This window comes from Xiphophorus hellerii, chromosome 23 (genome assembly GCF_003331165.1).
Source record: "Xiphophorus hellerii strain 12219 chromosome 23, Xiphophorus_hellerii-4.1, whole genome shotgun sequence".
NCBI classification, from domain to species: Eukaryota; Metazoa; Chordata; class Actinopteri; order Cyprinodontiformes; family Poeciliidae; genus Xiphophorus; species Xiphophorus hellerii.
In genome coordinates, this window is record NC_045694.1 from 27,739,585 (window position 1) to 27,765,198 (window position 25,614).

At 39.5% G+C, this 25,614-nt stretch overlaps 1 protein-coding gene across 4 annotated transcripts in view; it reads right to left on the minus strand.

The window, feature by feature from the left end:
* il1rapl2 (interleukin 1 receptor accessory protein-like 2) overlaps positions 1-25,614 on the minus strand; it is a 389,317-nt gene that overhangs the window by 310,345 nt on the left and 53,358 nt on the right. For all 4 annotated transcript variants that reach the window (XM_032554863.1, XM_032554861.1, XM_032554864.1 and 1 more), the window contains exon 2: positions 11,545-11,653. In XM_032554863.1, the coding sequence (XP_032410754.1) occupies positions 11,545-11,632 (88 nt within the window). In that variant the 5' untranslated portion in view covers positions 11,633-11,653. The remainder of the gene's footprint in view (positions 1-11,544; positions 11,654-25,614) is intronic.

Here is a 25,614-nt window from a genome sequence, read left to right on the forward strand (position 1 = left end):
AACCTTGTCTCAGAAACACACAGAAGGAGCAGCAAACACACACAGCTGCTCACATTAAGCTCAAACCGCAGAGAGCCAATCGTCTTTGGGGATGGATTGCTAGAAATAAATCCATAAGTCTTCTTTTTCTTTTATCTCTGTGTAAATACATTAACAACTTTTAATACGCGTACGTGTGTGTAGTGGTGCCTTTTGTTGGTACATTTAGGTCAGCGTCAGTCTTCGGCTGCTTAGCCTGTGCGTTCTTCTATCTGTGTTTGTTTTTTGTTTATAGAGTACGTGTTCCAACATTAATTTGTTTCCCAGGCTTATTTGTCCACTTCCAATTTATTCTGTTTATTTATTGCTGCTGCTGCTCCAAATGCGCTCCTGTGTTTTCTCTTGCCTGTGCATATATGCTGCTGTACCTCCCGCGTGCGATGCATGCGCAATGTGTTGAAGCTGCAGCTGTTTTGTGAGTTCATCTTTATTGGCTTATAGTTCATTTGATTGTTTTTTTTTCCAGTTTGCTAGTTATTTCTATTCCCATCACTCAGCTGGTTGTAGTTTAAGAAAAAAGAAACAGGTTTGTGTACCGATGGCATTACAGAGATTAAAACTTTGTTTACATGAGATCACTAAAACAAAAAGTCATAATTCTGAGAAAGAAAAAGTCAAAAATTGGAGAAAAACGATGTCAGTAGGAGTAAAAAGATTGACGATTACCCATCTTTTTACAAAGCATGATGTGCTGATTCCAGTTTTGGCTGACACCAATTTATTTTGTCTGAAATATTGCTAAATACACCAAGAAAGTTGCAGGGTTGGAAAAAGTGGGATGACTACAGTACTGTTTACTGAAAAAGTGCAGCCATGACGTGGTGGGCGGGGCTAAAAGTCAGTCAAACCTCTCACAGCAGAGAAAAAGAGGACAGTGAGTGATTTTTAGACCTTTACTGAGGCAGATAAGATCAGCTTCACAAACAAGTATCGAACGATCACAGATCTCCCAAAATTAAGGAAATCGGTACCAATAAATCGGTGCACCCAGAGAAGTCAGATTTCTGACTTTTTCATCTCAAACTTCTGGCTTTTTTCTTAGAATTGTGACTTTTTCTATTCTGATATGACAGACTTCAGATGTTAGATGCAGAATCCTGAGAAAAAAAGTCAGATTTCTGCCCTTTTTTTCTCAGAATTCTGACCTAATGGTGCGTTCACAACAAACGCGTTGTGTGCGTCAAAAACGCTTCTGACGCTTCGAGTTCAACGCGTGTTCACTTTGAACGCAGACACTTTACATTTTGCTCCACACCCAGCATTTTGCATGTCTGGTTTACGCTCAAAGTCTATCTGGAGTTGCGTCGACGGCGCGTCAGACGTGTCAAGATCGCTACAGCCGTTGTTTTCTGTTGCCGGCTTATTCGTCGGACGCGCTTGACGTGTCAAACGCTTCGAATCGTGCTGCGATGGGCCCTCGTCGCGCCTCCACATAGACTTTGACTGTAAACCAGATGCACCTGATGTGTGAAACGTGTTTGGTGTGAATTAATCTCTGAATTCTGAGAAATAAAGACTGATTTCTTCTTCTTTTTTTTTACAGTGGTACTTCCTCCTCCATACAAGGGGCTTCCTGAGATTTTAGCAAGCTGTCAGAAAGTGAATGCATCAGTAAATGGTTCAGTCAGTCTCACTGTAAACCTTTACTTCTGAAGGCAATTAGCTTCTCCAAATGAACGGCTTGAAGATTTATATGAGAAACAATGGCTCATAAACAACACCTCCCACTTCATCATGACAATGCAAGACCAACGGCTAAACTGGAGTTTCAGTATTTACCAGTTATTGGAAAGGTTTGAATCTTACGGGGTTCCTAATTGTTTAAGACTTTTCTAAAACATTTTAATTTCAGGGGAAAAGGTGAGCTATTCTTCCAGAAAGAGACTTCCATGGCAATAAAATTTACCCGAAATTTAGTCTGAATTATCTAAGAGAAGCAAATAGGTCTTGGTAAATTGAAATAGATTATAGGACCTATAGCAGTGCTTATTAAAAGGATTTGATAGATGTACACATTTGAGCTTGTGTGTGTCATCTCTGTGTGTTGATCACAGAAAACGCATAACAAATTCAAACTTGTGCACCTAATCCTATTAAAAAAATAAATCAAAAATCCTGGCACTCGCATGTCGCATAATCACCGCACCGTGAAAAACGATCAGTTCAAATACATCATTAAAAGTCTCAAATTAATTTGAGATTCATCCCGATGGAACCATATGTAAACTAACTTCAGCTCTAAACTGGGTTCGGATCGTCAAGTCAATTTGTGCACGCTTTTATTCGTCTTTTTTGCACATTCTGGGCGTGTGTGTGCTGGGGAAGAGGGGCAATTATTGGGGGCTGCATATACTCTGTTTCCCCTGGGTCCCTTGTCAAATATCATTAGCGTCAATAGCACACAGACACACACACAGAAACTACACCAGAAGAAATGGTTTTACATGAGGTCTTCCAGCATGTGAACAGGCAGGCAGGTGATATCATGAAATGTAACTGTAATAAGCCACATAAAGACAACGTTCCACACTGTAATCACAGCAGCCCACTGAACTACACACACAAGTAACAGTTAGATACAGAGGGTTATTTTAAAGGGGCACTATTATGTGTATTCCAGGCACAAAGTGGCATTTTATATCACAATAAAGTAACTATGTTACCTTCAGTTGTCATAAAAGTGCTGTATATATCAAATATGACTTAAAAGAAATTTGACCTTGTAATTAAACGCCTTGATTTGAATTGGGCCTCTGTCTCTTTAAGAAGAAACTCCTGCTCTTTCTGAAACTCCGCCTTCAGGAAGTCATCACAACATGGCTCCTCTATTAACCCTTTTACAACGTTTTTACCAGCGTTTCACTGAGAAGTAGCTCCGATAATGAGCTCAGCTGATGCTCAGTTCCACCAGATGTTTGCTAATTGCTGCTGGCTAGTCTGAAGGAGCTGAGTGGAGGGAGGGGAGCTCTGTGAGGCGGCAGCTCGGAAGCTTGGCATCTGTCCTCAAAGGCGGCGCTCTGTCCCCCCAAGCACTTTGCACAGCTAAATGGTTGCCATGGAGACGAAAGGATTTCTCAAACATGCATGACAGGATCAAAGCAACACTCCAGGTGTGTTTTTGAGGAGGGAAAAACATTATAACATGATATAAAACTCAAAACAGTTGACTTTATGCAATACTGGCACTTTAACTGCTGATACTTTTACCTCTTTAGTGTTAATATATGAAGAAATGAAGGACTTGTGCATTTATTAAACGTGTCTATGTTCATTTTTACATTGCTGAGGTAAAATAAAATGTACAGTTTTCCTAGTTCAGCTTAGTTTATTTCGCACACCTAAAATACAAACCAAATATAATAAAAAAATAAATAAATAATAATAATAATAATAATAATAATGCAGGAAGAAGCCCAAATGGGCTTATAAAATGCGTCCACCCAAATAATATAGAAAAAATATATAATTATACACAAGAATACATCAGTTGATCATAAATGTATGAAATACATTTAGTAATCATTACATTAAATAAAAAATCCTGTATTCTGCACAGTAGACAGAACAGTAAAGACGTGAACACGGGGACGGCCGTGTCAGGCTTCATCAATATTCGAGTGAAGACCTGGAAAATGAATAAATCTTTAATATGACCTGCACAGTGAAGACATGGGAGCAGCTATGTAAGGTCTGTGGAGGGAGGTGAGGGGCATGAGGAGTTAAAGTTGCATGAGGTTGGCACTGGCCCATTTATTAATAGCAAGACATTTGTGGATGAATTGGGGGTAAATTTATTATTATTTGCTCCAGTTTAACCACTAGTGTGGCGCATTCTTGGGAAAGGTTGCCAGGTGTTACGGGTTTAATCACTGCTGTAAGTGGTGAGGGGGCTGTCAGTACTCCCGTTAATGTCATACAAAAATGGGACAGAAACATGCATGTTATTTATTTTTAATCTGTCAATCAAGAGATAATCAGTTTTATTGTAGAGAAAAGAAAAGAAAAAACCAAAACTGTTTCTAAGTTGTCACCTCAAGTTGTCGAGAAAGGAAGTTTGAGTTTTAGTAGCTGAGTGGGTTAGCTTAGCATCAACAAAGTAGCAGTACTTTCAGACTAAGTGTTGTGATGTACATGGATAACAGTGGACAGAGAGTAAGCATAAGTCAGTTATCCTGTCACAGTAGAAGCAAGTTTTTAAAAGTTACAAAATATGTTTTCCAAGTTACGTTTCCAACAGTTTAAGTTCATTTATTGAGACGCCAGAGAAAATATCAATTGGACCACAGTTTGTTTGGATATTTGTGGCAAAGATGAATGAAGTGCTCTCTCCACCCTGCCTGTTGCTGCTCCCTGGTGGTCCGCTGCTGAAAGCACCCTACTCAATGTTATTAATAAGGTATTGATTAGTTTTTAGTTTTAAATATCTGAGCTCCTGCCAAACTGGTTGTGTCACATTTCCTGTTTTACAATCTTCCCTCCACACCGTTGTTGTTTATTTTTATGGCGTCATGAAACTTGAAACTGCTGCTGCGCAAATTACTCAACAGGTTGTTGCTAGGTAACCAAAGAATGACTGAGTTAGTTGATTGATTCCACCAACACAGCTAAGCTCGAGTGAGAGGTGGGGCAGATAAAACCTTTCCTCTGCCTACATCGCCCAGAATGCCGTGCGGTTCTGGATCGGAATTCAGTGAATGTTCTATGTACTGAATATTGAATATTCTATCACGTGTGTTATTTATTGATATTAATCCAGGCCAACGTTATCGTAACTGTAAAAAGTGACACTGTTTTTGCAGTAGGTGCTATAGATTTTTTTGCAAACACTATTTCACCAAGTAACTGTGGTACTTTTACTTCATAAACAATTAAACGTACACACCTAACGAGGATTCTTAAAAGCACATTCTAGGTTAACAAGACCGATTGTGGGTTATTTAAAGTAAGGGCTTTCTACCGTGATTGTTGTTACTGAAGAGAGGGTCCGGGGAACACTCCATGCCAACAGGGACTTGTCCTCATGCAGCCACGCTAACACACTGTTGTGCTTTCGAGCGTCGGTTGCTTTGTGCGCCGAACAAACACACTCACATTCAGCCACTCGACTGCAGACACGGTGAGTGCTGCGAGGAGAAAAGTCAAGAGGATTTCTTTGTGTGACAAAGGCACTTGTGTTAATTAGTCACGCTGGAGAGAAATGTTAGGTAGTGCCGGTGGTAAACACAGAAAAGGGTTTTGTGTTTTATTTCATCACAGGCGTAAACACACGGTCACAGAGAGGGCGGTAATGTCATTCAGCATATGTTATTTAGGTTATGTCTGCCTATAACTAATAGCTAATTCTCCCAGCTCCTTGCTGCAGGGCAAAATATTGATGATAACTACAGGTTTTACTGTCACGTTGTCAACATACTACACACGTGATATAGAAAACAAAAACGGACGCAGTGCTTTGCACCTAACTGTCGACAACTAGACAAGATCAAGAAAAAGGTTTAGTTAAGAAAAAAAAGAAGGGGTAGGGAAGTAGGTCAGTTATGCTAGCTTGACTTTGACTATCTTAACATGTAGATGTGCTGCAGAATTCAGTAAAAAAAAAATAACTAAACGGTGATCTACACACAAACTCTCTGGCAGATCATCCGTAGCAGGAGCTTAGATTATTGTTCAGAGAATCGCTTATTAATAATCGCAAAAGAAACATAAAGCCTGAAAACATAAAACTGAATGTCCTGTTCTTAGTGTGTAGAGAAAATCTGCGTTTTTTGTTGTTGTCTTGGTGTTGAATCTCAACACATTAGTTGCATTTTTGTCAGGTCGTCGGTATGACAATGAATTTGTGTCTAACATAATTGACACGGAGAGCGAGAAAAATGAAAAATACGAGTGGTTTTGAGTTATTCTTCAACGGTTTTTGTACGTCATTTTTCCCTTTTCTGTGGCGCACTGAACTAAATTAATAAACAGTTTCCAGGTTTCATTTTGCTAACGGAGTTGTTCTACTTTCCAATTGTCTTTTTCCCTCCAGCGTTATCCGCATGAGTTGCCCATTCTTGTTTGCTAGTTGTGTTTACAGCTAACCTCGTGCGCCACTTACAGGCCTGGGGGAGTAGAAACATCATTTTATGATGTTTTCGATGCGCCCATGTAGATGGAAACATTTCTGGAAACTGTCTCGTGTAGACACAGGTGTTGTTGAAAACAAAAACCTGTTTAAAAAACAAAACCTTCCCATGTGGATGGGGTTTTAAAATATTTGCTCCCATCTTAAGCTCTGCATGGCATCATGAGTGGTGGTTTTAAAATATTAACTTTCAAAATCATTCAGTTAGTTTTTAATTCAGAGAAATAACTTTTAAAAGGGTCACGACCCCACCTGGTTTCAACAAAGAATTCAAACCAGCAATAATTAAAGTAATACTTAAATATCAATTTTACATCCCACAATTTTTCAGCTAAACGTGTTCGCAAACTCAAACTGCACGTTTGAACACGACTTCGATATTCATGACGCGGTTGTGGTATGGAATTGATAGAAACAACAAAGTTAAAAGTTTTCACCTTCAGTTGGAGCAGTCATGCACAGTTTGAGATCTCTGAACTTTTTATGCGGTTAAAGCAACACTTACCAGAACGGTAACGTGAAACCCACACGAAGCCTTCACGTTCCGTCCAGATAGAGCTGACAATGTGTGGCCCTCAGAGGAGACGAGCGGCTCCTGTTCGCTTCTGCTGCTCATTAGTTTTAGGGAAGGAGCCGACGGTCGGCCTGTGATGTCGCTTCTTTTCATTTAACCGCCGCTAGAATGTATGAAGCTGTGAAAGGAGACTGCAAACACACCAAAAAGCACTAAAGGAGAGATTTTTTTTAAAAACTTAATCCGCTCCCTCTTTCTCTTTGCAAAATAGCTAATTAGTCGCTACTTTTCACCCTCGCAATAATTGGCGAGTAGTCGGACATTTTAAAGTCTTTCACTGGCAAACTACGTCTGACCTGGCCAATCATATTGTTTAATAAGTCAGAAAAGTGACAGCACCAGCCAGCAGGCCGAACAAAGCACACAGAGATTCTCTCCAGCTGAACGCGGACAGAAATGATTCCATCTTATGTATTCAGTTTCTGTTTCCAACAACAATATTGTTTTGTTTTATTATTTTCTAGCATTTAATCTTGTTGCATGTGAAAGGACGCAGAAGGAAGAGCCAAAACATTTACATTTTAGATTAAATTAGGCTGCGTTAGAGTCTGAGTCGGCTCCGGCCCCTTAAGTAGGCGGCTCCGCTGCATCTTAAGCCTGTTGCTTCACCGGAAAACGTGCCAACCTGAAATCGACTTCCCTTTGACCTGCAGCGTCTCTAGCCAGAGGGTTTGTGTGGCTGGGGTCAGGTAGAGGTCACACAATACTGTATTCCCAGATTTCCTTCCTACAGAACAACTACATAAGCTCCAGACGGCCTTAATCTGTCCAAACATGGCTTCAGAGTTTCTGACCACGCAGCACCACCCCGCTCTGCGCCACCTTATCACAATTTGCCAGCTTTTACTGCAGCAGGTGCTGCATCAAAGCAATGCAGCACAGCAGGGAGACCGACATGAGCAAATGGTAGTTCCTATCCATATGGAGTCCAGTGCCCTACACACACACACACACACACACACACCAATACAAGTAGAGGAAGACAGAACAGATCCAACAGCCTATCTTTGGCTCGCCCACATAAATGTCCGCTTGGCTCTGCTCTGATCACATAATTGCCGAGTACACACCTCTCCCACACATCCCGCACACGCACGCACACACCCACACACGCATCCAGAAAGCAGACACGGCAGCACACTCAGGCAGCTTGCTCAAATATACTCTTAGAACCAGGATGTATACATATGCACATCCTCACGAATCGGGGTGGCGAGAAGCGGGCACTTCACACGTAGAGCCATGCCTCCAGTCGTAAGCGCGCCGCGGTGCAGAAAACGGCAAACAAGAACGCCCACCAGCTCACCCACACAGGGAGCACAATGACGGGAGAGCGAGCCAGAGACCTGCAGGAAGGAGAGAGGGGCGAGAAAATCCACAAAAAAAAACACCAACACTGTAGCAAAGGAAGAGTGGAAGGAATCAATCTTTTCTTCAATTCCTAAAGTCCAAATAGACTATAATGATGCAATGATTTGTTACATTTACAGAAGGAATATAGCTGTAAAATTGTAAGTCTTATCAAACATTCAGCTGAAACATCCTGCGGGTTTGCCTTAAAATCTAATCCATATTTTTAACAAGAGCTGTCCGCTCTTGTAGCTGTTGCTACCTAGTAAAGGAGTGTGAAGTTTGCATGAAACGTCAAAGTGCTCATGAAGAAGGTCAGAGATAGCCTATTAAAACCTTAAAGATTGTAAAGCCTCAAGTAGATCATTTAAGCTTCTTATCACAATAGTTTAACAAGGAAAAGTGTTTTTGAACAGTCCTGTCTTGAAAATGACATCATAGAGCTCAAATGAGCCTAATTGTATAAGAAGTAAAGGTGAAATACATGTTAAAGTTAATGCTAAGATAAGATCAAATGGAGCTTTGGGAATAAATTCATTTAGTGGAAAAATTATGTCTAAAAATAAAATTACATATATATGTTTTTTTTTTAACCTAAATAAGAGTTTAAAATGTAGCTTGAAGCTTAAATCATACAGTAACAAAAAAGGCAGTTACTGGTATCAGGGTATGATAATCCAGGAAAGATTCTCATTGTAATATTCCATTGGAGGAAAGTAATGAGATCTTGGAGTAAGTACTTGAGTGATGTTTCCTTTATCAGCTGTATGGCGCTAACACAGCCCAGCGACTCGCCCACCTGTTGCTAGCTAGCTAATAAAAGCTTCCTGTGCTTTTTACATTCCTTGTAAAACAAAATTATTGCTTTCAATAAATATTTCCTGTTGCCAGAAGCCTTAGGCATGGATACTGATGGAGCACCAGTCATTTATTTCAAGACTGCACTGTTTTAAAGCTGTAGTTAGCAAGCGACAGGTGGTATAGCCGCTACAGCAGCTAGCTCGATTGACCAGTAAATTCCATTCCAATTCCAATGTTGCTAGCTAGCTAATAAAAGCTTCCTGTACTTTTATGTTGCTTAAAAAACAAATTCAATGCTTTCAAAAAAGTATTTCTGGTTGCTACAAGTACAGACAGTCCATGGCATGGACACTAATGGAGCACCGATCATTTGTTTTAAGATAGCACAGTTTTAAAGCTATTGCTAGCAAGCTAAAGGTGGCGGCTGCTATAGTAGGTAGCTTGATTAACCAGTAGCTAAATATCAGCTTATGTTCCTTTTTACAGACCAAAAAAGCAAAAAAATAACATTTTTGATTAAATTAACATACAAATTTGTAAAACAGTGTATAAGGTAAAAACATGATGACTATAAGAATGGATACATTTTGAGGAGCAGTTGTTGCTTTTCTATTTTAAACTAAATAAATTACATTTAAATTAAATTACATAAAGTCAGAGTCATAAAGTAAAAGCTTTGTTTAAATTCAGTGACGCCCTGGAAATTTTACTCAGTAATTATTTATGCATATAATCTAACATTTTTATGGGGTTTTTTGGCACTAATGGCATGTCCACATTGGTAGCTGGAGAGGAACTATGTAGAGAAAGAAGAGGAAGACATGCAGTAAATAGCCCAGGGCTGGGCATTGAACCCAAGAGAGCTGCGTCCAAGACCGTAGCCTCAGCAGACGCTGTCTGCTCCATCACTGAGCCGCGCGGCTACCCTCAAGGTTATTAGATCGTGATCATTTTCAACCGACGCATTCCTAATCTAAAGTAAACGTAAATCGATGAAGTTAGAAGAATTGTTTTCTTGAGCCGGTCTGTAGCATGGATTTAATGTTTAATAATCTCGTATGGCTCCTCCATCTTTCCTTAAAGCCTCTTTGTGTTTTCACCTCTCCGCTGGGCTGAATTTGCTGTTGCTGGTGCTTTGCAATAAATGACACAGTTTGTGAATCACAGAAAGAGCAGCGTCATCACAGTAGGGGTATCCGAATCCTTGGAAATAGAAACTGATTGAAGAAATATAGTAGTCCTTCATAGAGTGTGAAGGCATTGCAGGTTAGTTGACAAGTTTCTTCCAGTCAAACACTGCAAAGTGTTTTTCTCACTTTGCAGTTTTCATGAGAAGCTACAGATTAGCTGGTTTGACTTCAAACTTTCTACACACATGTAGAAAACACAAATAATCTCAAGAGTTTTTTGATGGTGTTTTTTATTCCTAAAATGTAAATTGTATATTTGAAAGTCCATTGGCTGTTCCTTGTTTGTGATGACATTGAGCCAGAGGTTTAGTCTGCATGGCAAGTACTGCTTCTTCCTTTAAACATGATTAGCAATAATCCAAACCCCTCAAATGAAAGCAAAATCTCACTAAACATGAATGAATCTATGAAATTAGGGGCACTTTGTAATTTTCTTTGAATCTTAAGACAAACACCAACTCTAGCGTGAAAAGGATCAAGACCACAATCAAAGGTTTAGAAGGCAAGTTTCCTGTTAAATCCTCTTAACTTATTATCAACAAAAACCGTGCGATATGATTAGATGACAGCAGAATCTGTTCCAACTGGATTGCTTTAATTCGATGAACAAGTTTGCTAAAACCTGCTAAGTCATTTTCAGCATTCAGCGTCGTCTGCAGGAGTTGGCAGAGGGAGCGGAAGAAGAAAATTACAGATGCTGTTGGCACAGTTTGATGTTACTGATCCACTGACTTTAAAAAAAAAAAAAAAAGTTATTTAATTGTTCCCAAGAAAAACAATGGAATCACGAAAAGCTGTGAATGCATTGGCAACGCTCCTTATCCCCCATCCAGTGTAACACGGCGCTTTGGAACTCCGTGCGGTACGTCGATGCCCCAATCAGAGTCTCCCACCGTCAGGCCAATCAGGCAGATGAAACACATCGATTATGAATAACAGATCATCAGCAGATCTGTCATCAGCTGCCTCGCACACACACAAAGGAGCAGAACCGCAGCAACGACGACAGCAGCGCTCAAAACCGGCGACACACGCTCGCCCCCAAGGCAGAAAAGGACGAGCGGACACAAACCCGCCCGGGCTCCCACATACGGTTTAGGAAGTGGAACGTTATCTGAAGTGGCGATAGCGGGGGAAAGGCGAAGCCGGCTAGAGCAAACAAGTAGCAGATAACCACTAAATCGAGTTAAGCGCTTCGGGAGCCGCCGGAAAGCACAAGAGCGGGGAAAATTACAGGGGAAAGATAGATGTGGTATTTATTCGACACAGAAAGGTTGAAGAGTTTGAATGAGAAAGGATGACGAGGTAGCAAACGTCGACAGACGGCCGCGGGGCGTTTGAGGACAAACGGAGAATCGGTGAGAAATGAAAGGCGGATGGAGAAATTTCAGGGAGAGAAGAGAAGCCCAAGTTTTTAGGGGAAACGGATCAGAAGGACTAGAGCTTTCATTCTTTTTTAATCCTACCTGAATTTCTCTTGGTGATGTACTTGACATCGTCACAGGCTCCCGAGGCAAAGAGGAGGAGAAGGGAGAGGAGAGATAACGTCTTCATCTCCCTATTCGCCACTGGCTCCTGGAAGTGGGGCAAAGAAAAGAGTGTTAGTGTTCATTCATTTCAAATGGAGCTGCACAATGCATCAAATCGCAATTGATTTTTCAATATCAGTTCTTGGACGCAGTATTAGGTAGGATATCACGTTTCAGCCGCCAAGTTTTAAAACTTTCCAAATTCTGGAAAGTCCAATTGAAAGTACGCTGCTAAATGAGCTAATGGAGGACAAAAATAAACTTACTGTTACAAGAGAATCGTTTATCCGCTATCAACGGTGGCCATGCTAACTAGCATTAGCATTAAAGGCAGGCTGTGTTGTGATGAACTATAGCTTAGCAAGGAGCAAGTGGGAGGAGGTGGGCATGGGAGTGACTGACAGCGCTAAGACCCTCCTCCTGGCTCTGATTGGTTGATTCTGACTGAGTGTCGTATTTCTACAGTTAGCACTGGGAGAAGGAAGAGGAGCTCCACTCTTTCCACAGATTATCTGTCTTATACTGTCACAACATTAGGTCAATATATGTAAAACAAACACACACACACACACACAAAAACTTCTTTTTGTAAAAGTTACATACTGCAGCTTTAATGGCATGATACTGGGTTAAATAAAGGTCACACAAATTGAAATAATTTGAACAAAGAGAATTTAAAAAGAGAGAAAGCTGCCTGAGCTTAGAGAGATGCTCTATTTGGCAGCACAGATTGAAAATAAAAAAATAAAAAGTAATGAGGCTGTTTGTGTGCTACGCTGTGGGAGGAGTTCTGCAAAGAGGATATAGCAAAGTTTGAAAAGCATGAAAAGTGGCACCCTGCAATTTGTAAAGAAAAATACGAGTGTGCAGTGGTTTCAATTTTACAAACAACACAAATATGGCCAAAAAAAGAGTGATGACAAAGTAAAGTTTGGAAGACGCTGTGATATATTATTGGGTTTTTTTAGCTGAAAAAAGTAACATTTTCTCAAACTTTATTGAGTTTAACCAGTACCCAAGAACATCAATGCTTCGGAGGCACTAGCCGTCACAAACACAGTTTAATATTCACCCATGTAAACTAACTCTGATGTTCTCCTTCTCCAAACCGCAGCGTGTACACCCACACACACACACATCCACACACACACAACAGGAAGGACAGAAGTGAAAATAAAGATTAGCTGTGCCAGCACTCGCTTCATGATGATAAATGGGAATTCAGACGTCAGCTTGAATTCTGATTGAAATCTCATTCGGCCCACATGAACAGTGGGACAGCAGATGACACGGTTCAGGACGGCGCCGATACGCCAGCCACCGTTTCGTGCTTTTGATTATTGGCAGCTCAATAATAGAACGAGAATGCGAAGCAGAGAGACCAAAATGTAATATGTGATGGCAAAAAAAATAATAATAATAAAAAGATGAAATATTCTGCGTGCCGTCGCCACTATCAGCCAGGCTCCATCTGTTTATTTCATGGAGCTGCGCTCCCCAGAAACTTTTATTTTTAACTTGAAGAGTGAGAATCAAATACAACTGAACTGTCTAAAGGAATTCTAAAACAAAACTTTAAATCTTTAATTTTTTCACCCTTAGACAAACCTATTTTCTAGCAAAGATGGTGATATGACATAGCAATGTTAGGGGTGTGTGTTACTGGGCATTTTGGTATCAGTGCAATAGCAAGTAAATACAGTGCTAGTATCAACAATACAGATACGTTTTGAAATATTTATATAAGTGAATAATTTTGTCACTTGATTTAAGTTAGTTGATTGTAATAAAATACAAGACAAAGATTTTAGATTTTTTTTAAAAAACAACAGAAAACAATGCACCAGAATAGAAATAATTTCCTCGTTAGGTTTTACAGACTCACTGCAACGTGATGCTCTGGATCCCGGCCTGCAGCGTCCTGCGGGAGAACAAAAATACTGCTACTACTGACGAGGACTGCCATTGGTTTTAGCTGTCAAGTTGTCAACATAATGCGCTAAATCTTAAACGTGGCGAGATATATAAAAGAAAGAAGGATGCAGCGTTTTGCTACTAATTGTCAGCTTTAGATGGCAAGGTCCCAGGGTGTCACATTTCACAGGTCAGTTAAATGTTTTAATAAAAAATAAAAAATAGCGAGGGAGAGGGAAGTAGGTTAGTTATGCTAGCTTGACTTTGACTATCTTAACATGCAGATGTGCTGCAGGATTCAGTGTTTTGGTTCAGTTAAAACAGAAAAAAGGCGACACGCACACTGACTCTCTGACAGATCAGCAGTAGAGCAGGAGTTTAAATGAGCTAATTGACCACAGCTGTGTTCAGACGATCACTTATTAATAACCACAAAATACACATCGAGCCTGAAGACATGATACTTCAGCAAACTGAATGTACTCTTCTTTGTGTGAGAAATGTTTGTGTGCTGAATCCTGATGTACTAGCGGAGCTGTTGTCAGTCCATTGCCATGGCGACAGGTCTGTGTGTAGCGTAGCCGTCAGTGAGAAAATGGAGGAATATGAGTGGTTTTCAGTTGATCCTTAATGGTTTTTCTGCGTTATTTTCCCGTTGCTGTGGCGCACGGCACTACATTAATGACACCTTCGTCTCCAAGTTTTATTTTTGTGAACAAGATTGTTCCACTGCGGCGGCATGCAATGTATCTATTACACACAATTGTTTTATTTGGATAAATTTGTAACAGTTACACGTATGTAACCTAAATAGGAATACTGCTTTTACTTCAAGGGTTAATATTCAGTCATATTCATATTTTAATTTGAATATGATAATTATACACCTTTACATAAGTGTATGTTTTGGAGTTTCAGTAAGATTTTCTTTTCAGCTGCCTGAATAGACAACTGTGGTTAAGGGGGGATTAAAGGCAGCAGACATTTTGAGTTCAAAACATTACTAAGTTATGAAATCCTGTTCTCAAACTGAACATATAAGCTCTTAATATTTGACCTTTGAATTCATGTCACCTGGCATGAACTCTGAAGAAACTAATTTGCTGGGCATAACTTGAGAGAGAAACTGTAAAAAATTATCAATCTTTTCAAGCTTGTAGCAATCTTATACCAGTACTCACCTGGGTATTGACAGAATTGATATTTAAATCGACACCTCCAGCCTTAGTGGTGATATTCTGTGGAGTGTCACACACCACCAACAACCTGCTGCGGGGGAAACTGACTGAAATGGCATCGTCACAGATTATAGGCTGCATCTGTGCTGGATGGTTATCGTAACGGCGTTTATTAGCTCCTGCTAAAAAAAAACAGCTGTTTCTGCTTCTTATTCACTTAATCACCAACACTGGACTTAATGAGCACTTCTTTGTATGCAAATGTAAACCTTTTGTTGTGGCCTTGTAATAAAAGAAGCAAATTACTCTACACTGTATGAAATGCCAGCTGGGAAACAAGTCAGCAGCAGTTGTGCTCAGTGTTTTTCTATAATTGCGTTGCAAATTTTTGATGTTGTATTTCTTTAGGCCTCCAGAAATCACTAATTAAAGAAAGTTGATTGCAAAGAAATGAATCCTCACCATGTCTGAAAGTATAATATTTTAGACAGCCTTCAACCCAGTACGTAGGCACTGTGCAAAACCAGGCCGCATAATAAGGTGATACACATATTTCATAGCTTTATGTTTCACAAAATAAAATTCTCGTCTTCACATTTAGTCAAGTGTGTTTTTGAGTCAACAGAGGAGGTAAGGAAAGACACAATTTAAACAGATTATGTGTTATCAGACTAAGTTAAGTACAGATAGTTTATCTGAATGTAGAACATGTAACAGATTAAAAACGTAGCCATATATTATGGTACCTCAACTCAAAGTTCTAGGAAAGACTTGGGTATATAGTGTAGGATAGAAAAACTTATGGAAACTCTACCCATTGATTTTCCTTGAACCACAAGTAGAGGTTCCATACTATATTTATTACAAGTTATACATTCAAATAAACGATCTTAGCTCAAATCTGACAACAAATGCATGGGAACCTCTACCCATTCATTTTCCTTGGTTTTGATTGGCTGCACCCCCACAAGCATAAATAAGAAAAACTAGATGTTTGCTTTTGCAGTAGTGCTAAGATGGTTTCCACAGTGTGTATTAATACATATTAGGGTAATTTGGTGATTGAACTATTAAATACCTTTATTGGGGGGCAGGGAGGACCTAAACATCCACTGTGACTCTGACCACTATTGCAGAAAAGTGCCTTCAAAATTATTCTTGGTATGTACCAAAAATGCATCAATAGGCATAAGTCATATTAACATGTCAACTTAGGTAAGTAACTTGTGGAGAATGGTCTACCAAGTTTCTAACTAAACATTTATGGAAAGTTAAACCACAAACACCATCCAGGAGTTCCAGTATCAAACACAACCTGTCCAAAAATCCAACATGGATTACCAAATGTAGAAGGCAAAACGTATGTTTTTCATTTTGCAAACACATCAGGAGTATGAATGGAAACGTGAGAAATCTAAGGACCATAACACAACATGACAAAATCCATTTCTCATAATATATAGTGAAGGTATACAGACCAAATTTAGCTACATTTGAGCCTTCAATCGTTGCTTCCGACATTGTAGCTTAGTGACGGACGTTTCTTTCTGGGAGGAGCGGCTTGTTGGAACCTCACTCTAACATTCATCAATTCCAAGCTAATCCAGGTGCTTTAATGAGAATAATATAGCTGCACATTAATGTTTCCTTCTCTGTCTAACTTCATTAACCTCTCCTCACTCTCTGCTAATGAGAGGAATGGGCTGAGCCGTTTGGGCAGATGGGTTTCTAAAGCTGGCCAGAGCTTCTGAGAGGTTTCACTAACTTCAAAACTCGGCTGAACTGTTGATGTTTTCTGGCAAACAAACAACATGAAAAGGAAAACTCTTGCCACAGGCAGGCAGGGATGTTGGTGGAGCTCACGTTGTTTGACTCAAGATTATCGATCAGTAACTATTTACTATTGATTACTTTAGTGGGATTGTAACACAATTAGCTACTTTGACACTTCTTGATTTCCTAACATTTAAACCAGAAGTTACTAACTTACCCAGACCTACTTAAAAGTTTGTTCAACTGTATTTAAGCATTATTATGTTTTTGTTATTATAGCATTATTAGCGTCAATATTATCATTATTGCTGTTAATACTATGATCTACTATTATTAATACTTTTACCTACCGTAAGCACATATTTGAATGTATTTGATTAATCCACAATCTGAGAGGAGAATAAAGGTATATTGCCACAATTCTTATAAATAGGAAGAGATCATAGATGTGATGTTGTTGGAGATAAGTTTATACTTTTACCCGCTATTTTGAACGTTTATTATTTAATGTATTACTGTCATTTTATGTGTAATTTATAATATTCAATAAGCTTCAAAATTACAAAAACTGTATTGAGCACTGCCAATCTGTTAATATCTCATAGTAATAAAGCGTTTGTGACTCTTTTCAAATCAATATTTGAAAAGAATGCTCAAATATGACTTGATTTTACTGCATTTTATTTCTGGGAAGGTGTTATATTAATATTTCAACCTCGTTTCCCTGTGGGTTTATTCTCATTTCCGTCCATTCACATTTATGACATTTGGGAAATTCTGACCTCTGATCAAACCAAAATAGCTTTCAGTGACCTCCTGCTGGTGAATATTGTTATTGGAGTCATATAATCCCATTCACATTATGAGTAAGGCTGGGAGGTGATACTTTATATGATATAGATATTTTCCCACAGATGCAGTACATTAAAAAAAACTGATTCACCTCTAAACCATGATTGATTCTGATGTAGTAACTTTTCACTCAGCAGGATATGATTTGATGCATCAAATAAGAATGAAGGAGGGAAATAATGTCATGTGACTGAGCTCACTTACAAAACACCTGGAACTCGGATAACTAAACAATAAGGTTCAGTGTAATATGGCAAACCTGACAAAACACATTTCTTCAAAATTGATTTCTCTGGAAAATGAGCAAACATTGCAAAGAGGGATTGTTGTAATGAAACATGAACCTGTCAGACACACGGAGCAGATGGATGCTCCTTATTTGTACAGCTTTGGTCTCATAATACAGATTTTAACTCCAATTTTTCAGAAAGAATTGTTGATTAACAGCAGCATTTTTCTTTTTGTCCCAGCTCTCCTGTGAGAGGTCATTAATTATGAAGCACGCAGGAAGTCCGTGTTTGTTTTCCTTCCAGGTGTGTGCTGTCAATTCTGTCCAATGGGAGCAATGATCGTCAGCCGTTTGGGTTTGTTTACAAATTGGAGCTCACTTGGAAAACGTGCAATGTGAACGTGAAGTGTACCAAACAAAAAATGTCAAAGTCTGCTTTTGGACTTTCCTGGTATGAATATACCCGAAACAGAAGATAAACTGAAACCAGATTTTTAGCAGCTTAAAGCTGCAGTACGTAACTTTTCTAAAAAAAAAAAAAAGAGAAAAAAAATTACTATTTTTTATGCACTTCCTAAAAACATCACCACATATGGACAGTATAATATGACACTCCTCTCTGTGCTGCTATTGCCGTCTGAAGAAACACATCTTATGACCAAAAATGAACAATCAGAGAAAGGAGGCGGGTCTTACCGCCATCAGTCAATCTCGAGAACACACTGCCAAATGCGCTAGCGACAGAAACAACTCATCACTGCAGGAAAACTGTCTATCATCATCGGTGGCTATGCTAACATTAGCTTGACAGCAAGAAGTCATATTGTAGAAAAGAGCTCCATGTAGTGGCAGGCATTACTGACAAGGCTTAGGCTCTCCAATCAGCCCCGCCCCTAGCTAGCTAGCACTGGGAGAAGGTGAAAGGAACTAGATTTTCTTTTACAGATTATCTCTCATATTGTACTGTCACAACATGTAAAAAATTTTTTACAAACTTTGCATACTGCACCTTTAAATTACTTCAAGTTTAATTTCATCTCACCAACATTTCAAAAGTTTCTTTAAATTCTCTTAATAATTACAAAGCAACACAGCAAATGATTCAACATGTGGGTGTAATCTCAAATAGGGTCACACAGGAATATTTTGGCTATCACAGTTTTTCTTTTAATTTAAGACAGAAGTTGAAAAAAAAAAACAACTTTGCCACACTATCCAAAACACACCGCAAGTGTATTTTCTTGTTTGTTTTTTGCTCCATCTTGCATATCAAGCCGTCCTTCATCCAGACCAGAGGCTGCGGTTTTCCTCTGACGCCATTCGTCTCACACCAGCCGCCTCATTACTAAACGCTGCGCTCTCTTTATCTTATCTTGGCTTGTCGCCCCCTCAGCGGCGCACCGCGCTCAGCCTCCTGTCTTTCACACATAAAGACCTGACACACTCACAGACACGGGAGCACCGGCGGCTCGTTTGATGTATGATCCGCCATGAACACCGACCGGTCTGTGAATGGAAGATGATGTGTAGAGAGTTGGAGGGGTAAAAAAAAAAAAGAAGCTAAGATATGGTAAAATATATTTTTAAAAAACCAAAAAAACATCTGCAGGATACTATAGTTGGTTATGAAAACAAATAAAAAGCTGAGAATACTGATTTTTGGTCAACATTATGTCTGGGTTTGTAGTCCTAGCAGGACAGGGAGTGTGGCACAGAACAAAAACTATTAGAAATCTTTCATCCTCCATGATGCTTCGCTTCTCTGCCTGCCTCTCTCTGATATTTATATTGGTATTGGCCAGTATTAGTCAGTTTTTTAACATATCGGTATAGATACGATAAATAAAACTGGTCCAATATCATCAATATTTATTTCAATCTTGCAGTGTCGAAGAGCGAGCAGTGTCAAAAAAGTCATAATGTTAAATGTATTACATCGGTAAATATCGGTTAGCATCCATAGCAGCAATATTATCGGAAATCGGTGCATTTTTTCATGTCAATGCATCCATAATGCAAATTCTTACACACTGCACCTACTTTGAATAGTTAGAGCAAAATGTTACTTTGTATTTTAATGGGTTGGAAACTGCAATCGAAATATTCTCATCTTGAATGTAAGTTCAAAAACAGGAAGACAATCTTATTGAAAGATCTACGTGATTCAAGTAGCGCTCGCAGAAGCAAGTTAAGAATTACAAAATATAATGATTTACCTTTAATATCGATCTTAATCTTGAAGTCAGTTTTACAAAAGAATGTTGAAAAGCAGTTTAGGAGCAATGTACCTATTAAAAAGCGTAATTGTTGTATATTATTTTAAATTTAGCAACACCTTGTATGAACTGTAATTAATTTTTCTTGCTATGTATGTTCAATCTGTCACATACTCTATGTATTTCTATTGTATGAAGTGTGTTTTTAATGATGGACCCAAGGAGGGGTCGCTGGGTAAAGCTAATGGGGATCCAAAATAATAAACAGTTTTTAAAGTTTTTGGTTTTTTTACATTTGGAAGAATAAAGTCGGTATTAAATCTGTTTATCCCAAAAGTTACTTTTTGTATATGGTTTTCGTGAGAGACAAATTTTCAGAACTGTTTTCATGCTAAAATGTCTACACACACACACACACACACACACACCCACCCCTCCAGACCACTGTCCAACACACTCACACGTTCTGATAGCAGGCTATTCTTGTCCCCAGAAAACCAGCAGTGAGCCATTAGGCCACCTATGCCACTCTGCCCATATTAAAGACAGCCTGCAGCCTTTTTCTGTCCCACTGACTCAACCAAAATGCAAAGGAAATCTGTGGTCATTATTAAGAACAACTAAACATCAACAGCCCTGGATTTTCTTTTTCTAGATTTTTTCCACATTAAAGCCAGGAACCTCAATATGTCGTATAGGAATTTTATGTGGTAGACCAGCAAAAAGTAGTGCATAATTGTGAAGTGGCATTGTTTTAATCCTGGAAATGTTCTTCAGGTGACAGAAGGCTGATTTTGTAACCGTCTTTATGTGACTCTGAAGGCTCAGGTCTGACTCACTGCGACTCCCAGACGTCGGCCCTGTGATCGCCGGTTTCTAGCTGCAATAACTGAAGCTGAAATCAAACTTCTACAGGTCCAAACATTATATGGTGCATTTAATGGGGCAGTTTTATGTAAAATCAACTTTTTTTTTTTTTGCTTTTACATCATGTTATGTGATTCCCTAAGAAACATACGTGGACTGTTGCTTTGATTGTTTTATGCATGTTTGAGAAATCCTTTCATCTCCATGGCGACAATTCAGCTGTCCTGGGTGGACCTAGTACCGCCTTCAGGGACGAAGCTCCTCCTCTGAGCTGCAGCTTCTGAGATTTCCAAGACTCCTCCACTCAGCTCCTCTAGACTAGCCAACAGCAATCAGCAAACACCTGGTGGAACTGCTCATCAGCTGAGCTCATTATAGGAGCCACCCCTCAGTGAAACGCTGGTAAAAACGTTGTCAAAGGGTTAATAGAGGAGCCATGTTGTGATGGCTTCCTGAAGGCGAAGCTTTAGAAAGAGCAGAAGTTTCTTAAAGAGACAGTGGCCCAATTTCAAGGCGTTAAATTACGAAGTCAAATTTCTTTTCATGTTTCTTATCAGGCTATTACTTGATCCTGATATTAAATGTTGCTATGCGCCTGCAAAATTCATAATATTGTCTCTTTAATGGAAGGCCGAAAGGATTTCCAGTCAGTTGTTGCCCAGTCTATTATAGTCACATCTTTGGAACATTTAAAGAATATAAAGTAGAAATAATGATAATGCTGCTGCACTGCAGTGAACCCAAAGTGAAATACACTTAAATATTTGGCCATGTTACTTAAGGCTGCTCTATGTAACCAGGAAAAATTATAGTTACATACAGCAGCTGTATTTGTTGAAACTATCACTATGTCGTGACAGTATAATATGAATCAGATCTTCTGAAAAGATTAAACTCCTCTGCCTTCTCCTAGAGCTCCCAGCACCAACAACCAATCAGAGCCAGGAGGCGGGTCTTAGCGCTGTCAATCATACCCATGTGTGTGCCGTTCACCCCATGGTCACCGATGATGGTAGAAAAATACATTTTCCTAATCTTTCCTCCTTAACATTTGGTGAACCAGTGTAAGTTGTAATCTGTTTCCTATTCGTCCGTGTCTCCCGGTGTGGCCTTCGCCGGTTGTAGGAAAACTCGGTTTGGAACTCTTCCACCAGAAACGTTCAACACAACACGGCTTCTCAAAACTCTCATAAAGTGTTTCTGTAATGGCCTGACTCACTGTAGAGGAAGTTAGGAACTCATTAACCGTCTCCAACACGACATCTCCAACTTTTCTTAACAACCTGCCACAGAACAAGATACGAGAACTCAAAGTACATCAGAACGTAAATGCTGCCGACTGATAAAAGTAGGAGAGTACTTTAAGAACGACTGGTGCGTCTGCTTTTTTAAAAAATTTTTGTCTAGCAGGTGAAAGTAAGAGCAGCATGCAGAGACTCTCATTATCCAGTTCCTGGATTTCAGACCTCTGTTTGACTTGTCAAATTAAAAGCATGCAGATAGAAACATTCGCACAAGGTTTCTTTTTGTGTCAAAGTCTGAGGTATTCTTTATCTTATCATGACATTGTACGTGCATATGCTAATTCTCGCAGTCCTCACACACGCACACACACACACCCCCACATAAAACCTTGTCAGTAATGAAGAAATGTTGTGCAAGTTGTGTTTTTGCCACAAATCTGGGAGAAAATGAGAGCGTTCTGTCATTTAGAGAGCTGCTCTCAGATCAAATCTCAAGGTAAAATGGAGAGAGGCACGAAATCAGAATACCTGGTAGTAATAGCTGCTAGACAAAAAGTTATTGAAGTAATGAAAGTAAGTATCGAAGGTTTGAAGTTGTATTGGACATGAGGATTTCATTCCTGGATGTCAACGCGATCACTTTTCGTTTTCAGAAGCGCCGTTACTTTGTGGTTTGTTGACATTCTCGGCTCTCAGTTGCCCAGGTGTTGGTTGCGTTGATAATTCGACACGTTGGCAACACCTCCGAATGTCCTTTTAGAGTTTTCACCTTCAATGTTCACGTTTGGTTTTGCAACTTTTCCACCACAAACGATAGAGGCGAGACAAGAGCTAACGTTGATTCCTTCTTATATCCAATGTCATAAAATCTGACATTGATCACTTCTCTTTCTGAAATGATAATGTGAATGAAGTTAGAAGTGTTGTACTTTCTGTTGTTAACCAGTGTAGCTTTGGCATGTGCATCAGAATGTAACTGTAAGAATTTTACGCAGAGGCATTTTTGAAACCATTGTTGGCATTGCAACTGAGGTCTATTAATGATTCGGTTCTCCTGTAATTTTTGAAGTATAACACTGTAAGTTCTGTTTGCGTAGAAGAAAGTGTTAAGACCTCATATCTGAACCTGAAGTTAAAGTTCAGGTGCTACTGAAAATGCTTTTCTCATCTTCTGTTTATGGAAATGAAGTGTGTTTTTTGAGTATCGAGTTGTGCGACAAATGTATATGTGAAGACGTTTGTTCAAGCCATAAGTCATTAAAAACCATCCTCCAACTACTTCCTGTTGTCGTCTTCTTCGTGGTTTGCGCCAGCGGCAACGTCCGGTTTTTGATCATGTGACTCTTGTGATGCAAAGAAATGTTTCCATTGCAGTTTTGTAAATTAATCCAATTTTGATACAAAACCCCCACCTCATCCTAGCGCCACAACTAATCAAAAAATTTATTTCCAGAATGTCAAACTGCGCAAAGGAAGTGCAGCCTCTACTACGGACAACACCATTTGGTCTGCTATTTATTGATTAGATTTTTTGCCCAAGTTGCCTGTAGGGAATGACTTCCAACTTCTACTCAAAGCAACAAAATCAACAAGTTTGGAAGACTTTCTGCTGTTAGAGGCACGTCTCAAGTCTGGTTTTGATCCCAGATCTTCACATCGTCCCACACAAGCAGAATCCAGCTTCGCCGCGTCTTAAAGTCTCGCAAAGTTTTGGCGAAGGTTCTCTGCGCTGAATCTAAATGTTCCGCCGTTGGGTGTTGTGTGTGAACTGTGTGTGGATGCGTGTGTTTGTCAGTGTGGGGGGCCGACTCAGCGTGGCTGGTGCTGTGTGTGGGTGGACAGGCAGACAGCGCCCTGCCCTCCACCTGACAGCCAGCTCCCAGAGAAAAGGGAAGATACGAAGGAGGGAGGGAGGGAGAGACAGAGTGATAGTAGGATGGAATATTACGACAGTTTAGCTTACTGTGTCCTATTCTTTTTGTTTTGTATCTCCAGACTGTATTTGACTCTTTTATTTCTATTATATGTTAGATAAATGTATTGATCTTTCTCCTTGATCATTAAGTCTTACGTTTAATGTCGCCTCAGTGTTATGCATTCCTGCAACCACAGGGTGGCAGTAAAGATAAAAAGCCTTTAGTTGAAAGTCGTGGAGGTGAAAATTGCAGATTCTGCATCCTAGAGGTGAATCTGCTGATCAACCCTGCTACTGGGAACTGATAAGGAAGAGTAATGCTGTCAACTGATTAAAAACGTAATCAGATTAATCACTAGAACAAACTTCGTAAGGTTGGTTGAAGTTCCTTCTGCCGAACTTCAACCAACTAAAATGGAAGCAATTATTGGATTTTTGTAAAATTACATGTGAGTAAGTTTGTTCACGCAGTAGGTCATTAAAAAACATCGTCCAACTACTTCCTGTAGTAGTTGGACGAGCCGTCTTCGTCTTCGTGGTTTGCGCCAGTGGCAACGTCCGGTTGTTGATCGTGCGACACGAAAAACAGTGTTTCTGTTGAAGTGTTGCAAAATAAACCGATTTCTATTCAGACAGAAAAAAAAACATCATCTTAGTAGTAAAAATTTTGTATCGAAAACCAAGTTTATTTCGAAATTGGCCTATTTCCATTGATCGAATTCATTTTGGGAATGTCAATTTTGCGCAGTTATATGGTCCAGTTACACTGGTCAACAGACAAAAATTAGTCTGGGGTTTTTCGACTGTTTTAGGGTCATGTTGATGAGCTGAATCCAAAAACCACATTGGTTTTGCTCCATCAGGTCGACTTTCTGAACTATGGAGCAACATGAGCACCAAAATTCACGACTTGTTCTCACATCTGGATCGGTTTCCTGACCATCTGGATCAATGAGTGACGAGCAGGAGGAGAGACTCCAGAGAGGAAATGGAGACGTAATGTTCAATTCACATGGACTTACTCTTATCTGTTGTATCAACCTTCCAGACCTCTCAGGTCTTCCGGTTCTGGTTCTGCTCTGCATCCCCAGAATCAGAACCAAAAGAGGAGAAGCAGCTTTCAGCATCTATGCACCACAAATTTGGAACAAACTTCCAGAAAACTGTAAAACAGCTGAAACACTGACTTCTTTTAAATCTCGACTAAAAACCCACCTGTTTAGGATTGTATTTGAAATGTAATCAATTACAAATTTAATGATGGAACTTGACTTAATGTCGTGTTTTGATTGTTAATTCTATCTTGCATTGTGTTTTTGTGTTTGTAATGATGTAAAGCACTTTGAAATGCCTTGCTACTGAAATGCGCTATACAAATAAAATTTGATTGATTATCAGTGTTTATTATTCAATTTACAGAAATCCAAGTTTGTAACATTTAATTAATACACTGCTAGAAAACCATTGTTTTTCTCCTAAAACATTTTTTGAGATGAGAAATATTAATGGAAATGAATTGATGTCACATAAATGTCATCAATTAGTCAGAAGATCGAATTTCTCTAAATCAGGGGTCTCAAACTCCAGGCCTAGAGGGTCGCTGTCCTGCAGTTTTTAGATGTGCCACAGGTACAAAACACTGGAATGAAATGGCTTAATTTCCTCCTCCTTGTGTAGATCAGTTCTCCAGAGTCTTAATGACCTAATTATTCTATTCAGGTGGTGCAGCAGAGGCACATCTAAAAGTTGCAGGACTGCGGCCCTCCAGGACTGGAGTTTGAGACCCCTGGTCTAAATCAAATTATAATAAAAACCTGAC